This window comes from Fukomys damarensis, unplaced genomic scaffold, assembly GCF_012274545.1.
Source record: "Fukomys damarensis isolate Sample0158 unplaced genomic scaffold, DMR_v1.0_HiC HiC_scaffold_9, whole genome shotgun sequence".
In the NCBI taxonomy this organism is placed as follows: Eukaryota; Metazoa; Chordata; class Mammalia; order Rodentia; family Bathyergidae; genus Fukomys; species Fukomys damarensis.
This window is the reverse complement of record NW_022900921.1, coordinates 51202738-51210011: the sequence shown is the minus strand read 5'-3', so window position 1 is coordinate 51210011 and position 7274 is coordinate 51202738. Positions and strand designations below refer to the sequence as shown.

At 48.3% G+C, this 7274-nt stretch overlaps 1 protein-coding gene across 7 annotated transcripts in view; it reads left to right on the top strand.

Annotated features, from left to right (window-relative positions):
• Positions 1–5494, top strand: part of Pax8 (paired box 8) — a 56015-nt gene extending 50521 nt beyond the window's left edge. For all 7 annotated transcript variants that reach the window (XM_033761754.1, XM_033761752.1, XM_033761750.1 and 4 more), the window contains 2 exons: positions 2952–3038; positions 4335–5494. In XM_033761754.1, coding sequence (XP_033617645.1) covers positions 2952–3038; positions 4335–4411 — 164 coding nt within the window. In that variant the 3' untranslated portion in view covers positions 4412–5494. The remainder of the gene's footprint in view (positions 1–2951; positions 3039–4334) is intronic.
• Positions 5495–7274: the final 1780 nt, after the last annotated feature.

Genomic DNA, 7274 nt, shown 5'->3' with positions numbered 1-7274 from the left:
TATAGATAGAGATAGATAGATAGATGACTAAGAGAGAAAGTTGTAGTGGGTGGCAGGTGGAAATCAAGAATTCATATTAAGACTGAGATATCTACTAAATATCCAGTTTAATATTTCAGTAGACACATTTTTAAAGTCAGAAAAGAATTGACCATAGTATAAATTTCAGCCATTGGATAAAGCTCTTATTTAATGCCAAGGGATTAGACAGTTCATTTGAAAGAGAATACAGATTGAAAATTCATGGAAGGCTCTCAGACCAAACTGGATTCTTCAACATAATTCAGGGTTTTTAATAGGGGAGCTACCTGCAAAGAGGGCAAATAGAAAAGACAAGTAAGTTACCAGCAGACCAGGAGATTGGGCATCATGGAACCCAAAGGCATCAGGCATCAAAGGAAAGATGATCTAGAGGTTGAGGGACTTGTGAATATAGAAGTGACCATTGCAGGGATCAGGTTAGAGATCATGGGGATTTGAGTGGATTGGCACTGGCCTAATTGGCAAGGGTGACAAGGTGAAGGCAGACCATGAGGCCTGCTGGTAGCTAGAAAGGGCTGTGGGTGGGAAGATAATTTTTAAAAGATAGACTATAGCAGAACATATTTTTGTGCTGAAGGGATGAATTAGAAGGGAAGTAGAGGAAAAGAGGGATAATTGTAAGGACCAAATAGAAAGGAAAGTAGGGTGGGATGCAGAGCAGAGAACAAATTGGCCTCTCAGGTACACAGACATTCATCGTGTGTGGCCACAAGCTAGTTGACAGATCTAGTAGTGAGAAGAAACCACACTGAAGGGTGTATTATCTCCCCAGCCCCACATTCTACTCCAGCTACCCTGTGGCTGAAGCAGACAGGTATTCAGTGTATGTTAGATAAATATGCTGGCGTGGGGGTAAGTGAATGTGTGAATGAGTGACAAAACAAAACGGCAAACATGTACAGTATTTTTCACATGTCGTCCTTGTCCTTGAGAGCCTGCGGTGTTCAGCACCAAACAGTGTGGGTATGGGCATAGGTGGGACCTCAGCTGTGTAGCTAATGTAGACCCTTCTTCCTCCAAGGGAGCACAGAAAGATACAGAGTAGTACAGCAATCAGCAGGGGGCTGCTGGCACTGGAGGTCAGAAGGAAGACCACTGGTGTAGGGCCAAGCTCTCATGGAACGGATGGTACTGGGCAAATGCCCCTTTCTCTCTGCATAGCAGTCCCTTCACTGTTGTAGTGGATGACAGGGTTAGATTTTTTTTTTAGCTTCCTTTCCCACCCACTCTTCCTTCTTTTATCCAATCTGTGTTTGGCTTAGTCCCTGCCTTGAAAGAAGTGACCATATTCTTTTTTTTTTTTTTTGGTACTGGGGATCTAACTCAGGACCTTGCGCTTGTGAGGCAGGTGGCAGAACCACTGAGCTAAATCCCCGGTCCCTTGTGACCATGTTCTTACTGTGAGCTTGCTGCCTATCACTGATCCCCTAGACAAGATAGGGTCCAGTATCCTCTGACTCTGTTTTACGCTCTCCTTGATTCCACTCTTCCTCTCTAAATGCCCTTTCTCTGCAAGGCCCTAACTGTGCCACAAGGCTGATTTGAGTCTCTACCGAACTCTATTTTAGAATCGGTTTCAGGGAAAAGCAATAAGCTAATGTTATTGAGTGCTTCTTATTATCCAAGAAGAGTGCTAAATATTTAATATGTTATTATTTAATTCTCACTAAACTCTATGAGACAAGGACAATAATTTTGCCTGATTTGACAGATGAGGAAACAAGGCTTAGAGAAACTAGTGACTTATCCATATGTACACAGCCAGGAAGTAGGAAATGGGGATTTTACTTCCAGTAGGCAGGATCTTGAGACAAGAATTTCCACTCCTAAGAGGCTGGGAAGGCTACAAGGAGATACTTAGTTCATAATCACAGGGGCATTTCTGAAAGGATATGAGGACATTCTCCAGATCTTGGAGTTGGCAGGAACCTGGCTTTGTAAACAAAATCATTTCATAGGTGCATTAAAGAATTATCTTGAATTTAGGGTCGAAAGGTCTAAGGTCAAATTCTGCCCCACCATTGAAACAAACTACTTATTCATGCTGCACTTAACTTCCTTTTCTATAAACAGGCAGTGTGGATGATTGTGAGAATAAGAAGACAGAGTGAATGGCAGAGTGGACTGCAAACCCCAGCCTGAGTACCAGGAATAGTTGTGTGGCTCAGCTTAACTTTGGTGCTGTGATATAAGGGAATTCTTATGTAATTTCCTGAGTAAATAATTCCTGTGGGAAAGCCACATAAGAAAGAAATCACAGCACGAAGTGATTTTATTTACTTTGTGTAAATCCATGCATTGAGTTTGCTTAAAGTAGCAACAGATTCTCAGAGGAAGTCCCAGAACACAACCTCTCCAAGAGGGAGGCTCCCTCAATCCTCATTATCTCCTCATGCATGCGCACGCACACACACACACAAGTATCCTCAACAAATTTACACCTAGGGAGACTGAAAAGTTCTTATATACCAGTTCTCTCTTTGGCTGCTACATCCCATGCCCCGGCCCTGGGCCCCTGTGAACAGTCCTTTCTGCAGAAGGCCCAGCAGCAAGGGAAGCTGGCTTTGAATCTGGGCCCTAGAGTCACAGCACAACCTCCACTCTGCACCCAACCTCCCAGCTGCATGAGTTTGTACGGATTCCATAGCCTCAATTCTTTACCTGGAAATTGGGATGATAACATCTCTCTCCTGGAGCTCCTTTGAGGAGTCAGTGCCTCCAATGCCTGGAGAAAAGAGTGCTGTCATAAATGACCCAATCTTTGGAGTCCAAAGTATGATGGAAGGTCCCACTCCCCGGCCTGCTCATCCCCAGGCTCACCACAGTTGGCCCTGCATACCTTTCTTCCCCACCTCTCCCCACAGTGGTGCCATAACCTTATAGATCTCTCATCTGTGTGTCTCCAACAGGAAGTGAATACTCTGGCAATGCCTACAGCCACACCCCCTACTCCTCCTACAGCGAGGCCTGGCGCTTCCCCAACTCCAGCTTGCTGAGTAAGTCCCTGGTGCCCAGGCCTTCTGCTGGGCAGGCAGCATGGGTGGGGGGCCAGGCCAGGCCAAAAGCTGTCTGACTCCTGGAAGCCCTCTGGTTAGATGGAGGACCTGAGAAGAAGAGTGTCTTTTATAATGGGGGTAAGTAGCACAGTGTATCTGGCTGCTGAGGAGTGTGTCTGGAGGTGAGAGGAGAAGACCAGAAACTTCCTGACTTCATCTCCCTTCTGCTCTTCAAGGGAAAGTCTGTGAGATCTCTGTTTTGCCTAAGATTTAGCCTCTGGCCTGGAGAGAAGGGCAGAGGTAGACTAGAAAAGTGGGGGGTAGGATGAATTATAGCCCCAAGGCTACAGAACTGTCTCCCACAGGCACCCACTGCCCTCCTTCCCAGGAGCTGCCCCCATCAACTGTCTAAGTGGGTCACAAACAATCATGATTCAGCACTAAAGCCCTTACACAGAAACTCTTGTTCCACGGAGTTCTCTGTATTGGTGTTAAGAAGTTGAAGAGCACTCAGGGGCAAGGTACAGGGAGTGAGTGAGGCTATATAGCTGCAGGAAACTGGAAACTGGAAGGATCCCACTAGACCCTTCCAGAGTGGTGGCTAGGAGGTGCCAGAGGAAATCTGAGCCAGAGAGTTCAAGGATGGCCAGCCTCATCATTGCAGCCCAGACCATGCATCCCCTCTCCGGCTGTTACTGCCTGTCATTACAGAAATGATGGGAAGTCTGACTGACCTGGGTTCTGTGGCTGTGTGTTCAACTCCAAGCCCTTTGTTCAGAAAGGACTAGGGTAATGAGAAGCTCTGGGAATCAGGGCACCTTCCTGCTGAGCCTCCCCTGGATGCCTACCCACCCAGGTATCCAGAGCCCAGACCCACACCTCATTTACAAGTTGGGAGCCTAATCTCTCTGGATGTTAAAGACAGATTCTCTGACCTGTAGCTGTTTGGGCAAGGCTGGGGAAGCTCCCAATGCTCCCCCCCCCCATGTGCAATTCTTGGTATTCCAGCACAACTACTCTCCGTTGCCCTCTGGGGCAAGCAGGGTGCTGAAGGTCAAAGCAGTCGAGGGGGAGGGGGCAAGAAGCTACCATTCTTATTCCAGCCAGAAATTCAAAGGTGAGGCCAGAGAAGGAGGAAGCAGGGTTGGAGAGGAGTTAATCTTTGATGATCAGATAGGCCAGGGGGATAAATCATTAACTGGAGCTGTCTTAAAGGTCAGCAGATGCAGGGAAAGCTCTGCTGTAACTTCCCCTCTGACCAGCACTGTTGTTGTTATTTTTTTTTAACCTGTCCAGGTTCCCCATATTATTACAGTTCCACATCAAGGCCAAGTGCACCACCCTCCACTGCCACGGCCTTTGACCATCTGTAGTTGCCATGGGCACACTGGGAACAACCAGGCAACAGGAGGACTCAGCCTGGAACAGGCCCCAGAGAGTCATACAAAGGCATCTTTATTTATTACATGAAAAAACCACAATTCCAGCATTGCGGCTCACTCCCTGTGTGGTTAATTTAATGAACAATGAAAGATAGGAGGACCTTGAAGAAGGCCAAAATATCTTCCAAGACTCCTTGAAGAGGGACAGGAGTCCCAGGGAAAGAGAATCATTGCATTCCAAAAGTGACAGGATTGGAGGAGAAATGTGCCTGGGCTGGTACCCACCCAAGGAGAGAAGAGGAAGCCATGAGGAGCTTGAGGGGGATGACAGATGGGGCCTGCCTGGCCCAAGGGCACACAAGGCTCTTCCACCCACAGAACTCCAGCGATTGTGGACTGTAAGCAGGTCCTTCCAGCCCACTGGTCAGCCTGAGCCAAGGCTCTCCCCACTGGCTATCCTGAGAATCACCTCCTTCAGTCTCCTGCCTCCTGCTGTCCAGCTCGCTTGGCTCTTCCTATAATTCCCTTCTGTGCATGGGCAGAAGGCTAGGCAAGTAGGCCAGAAACTCCACCAAGTTATCAGCTGACCTCCCTGTCCCTGCTGCTGTGAGTGTACAAGCACCACCCCAGCCTCTCCTACAGTGGCTCATCTCTTTGGCAGCTGCCATCAACCAGAAAGCAACTGGAGACAGAAATCCCAAAGGGCCCTGGCCTTGGGGGGTGAGGTGCAGCTCTGTCCAGGGCAGAGGCAAGCAGAATGGTAGAGAGCACTTTCCTTCCCAACAGCTCCTGCCAAGCCAAGGGTGCACCTGCTTCCCAGCCCACACAGCCACCAAGGAGACCCTGAAGCATCCCCCAAAGCCAGCAAGGAGGGTCCCTCTCTGGCTCCCACAGATCCTACCCCTAAGTCCTGACTGTAAATACTGTAAATGAAGCTCTATTTAGGTCAAGCTGCCCTCTTTCCATCACCTACTATGGCCTTTTGAATGAGTTGTCTCCTTACCATGTTGGGCTTTTCTCCTTGATGCTTCTTTCTTTTTTTAAGGACAACCCACCATTGCCACATGACTCAATAAACCATTACTCTTCTTCTTAGGCTTTGGGCTTTGCTGGGGTAGGGTGCATTTGGGATTGGCTGATAATCTCACTTTGGAGCTTGGGTTGGAAAGAGCCCTGACTTAGCATTCTTCCTGATGTACAATGCTGGGTAAATCACTTCTTCCACTCTGAGTAAATGGGAGGAACCAATCAGCATGTGACATGGTTCAGGTCAATCATGTGCTCCTCATAAGCAGCCACTGTGGGTATCAACAGGAAGCCAGAGAATCAGCAGAGAAGCCCACATAATCAGCTCCAGGGGCCCCTGGTGATGAAGTAAGGAAGGGAAGAACACTCTGCTCTCCCATATGCCACGTGCAGTGTGGAAGGCATCATGACCGTGAAGTCAAGAGGAGCCCTATTTTACATAGATGGAACTGAGGCTTACAAAAAAAATGAAATAGCTGCCCAAGGTAGAAAGTTGGGGGTTCACCCAAATCTTCGGCTCCTAAGTCAAGCATGTGTGTGTGTGTGTGTGTGTGTGTGTGTGTGTGTGTGTGTTGTAGTAGTAATAGTAGTAGTAGGAATTGAACCCAGGGCCTTCATGCTGAGCTACATCCCCAACCCCTTTTTACAACTTGGAGACAGTGTCTCACTAAATTGTCCATATTGGGTTCAAACTTGCAGTCCTCCTGCCTCAGCCTCCTAGAGAGCTGGGATTACAGGTATGCACCACCATGCCTGAAAAAGTCAAGAACTTTCCCCCAATTCCAAAGGGCCTTCATCAAGGATGCCAGAGGGTTCTGGACCCAAGGGGGTTAGAAGACTGTTCTGGAGGCTTTGGTTTCTTTTAATTCAGTTCTGTAGATCTGACTTGATTGAGCAATGGAGAGGTATAAGGTGGAGGGGCCCAAAGGGGGTGAGGGAGGCTTCAGGGACCCAGACCTCCTCTCCAGGAAGCCCGGGAGAAAAGAAGGTACCAGGTGAGATATTTGGCCCTTCGATGGCTGTCACACATCTGCGTAGACCTTCCTCTCCATGTGGGCCCAGCAGGAATGAAGGGGTAGGGCTGAGACAGATGAAAGAAGGGGGATCCCTACCCCCACCCAGGGTCTGCAAGGCAGGGAGGGTGGAGGAGAGGAACCAGGCTCTGACCTCCGTAGGCTCCCAAAGAAGAGGCCAGAGATGCTCATTAGCCAGGTGGGGCAGGAAAATACTTGTGCCAGGAGGAGAACCTTCCTGCCCCTGTCTCTTCAGAGGGAATTGGCAAGGAGTTTGGTTTGTGCTTGTGTTTTTGTTTTTATTAGTCCATATTTGCAGTACACAATGATTACATTCATCATGGGGAGTTGGTGTGTGTACCTCACACATCTTAATTCTTTTTATATCCCTTTCTACTCCCTCCCCCTCCTGAGGCTCATTTTTTCAGTGATAAGCTACAAGTGTGGCAGCAGAACTCTGGAGCCCACTATATCAGGCTCTTCATGACCTGAACCACTGGGCTCCTGAGCACCCTAAGACAACCCTCACCCAAAGATCCCTTTGAGATCCATGGTGTCCCCGGGAGCCCACACAGTGATTCTTTTCTGCATTCACAGCCAAAACTTCTCTGGGGACATGTGTCTCCAAATCCTAAATGATAAAGGAGCTACAGCTATAAAGACTCTCCTCCCTTTCTCTGAGCTGAGCTGGTCATCTCAGGACATCTGGCTAAGAGCAGCTGCTTGGTGACTGTGTGGTCCAGGACCTATCTGGGTATTCCATCCAAGGGGCTCAGAAAATGTAATCATTTACATACTGGGTGACAGACAACTGC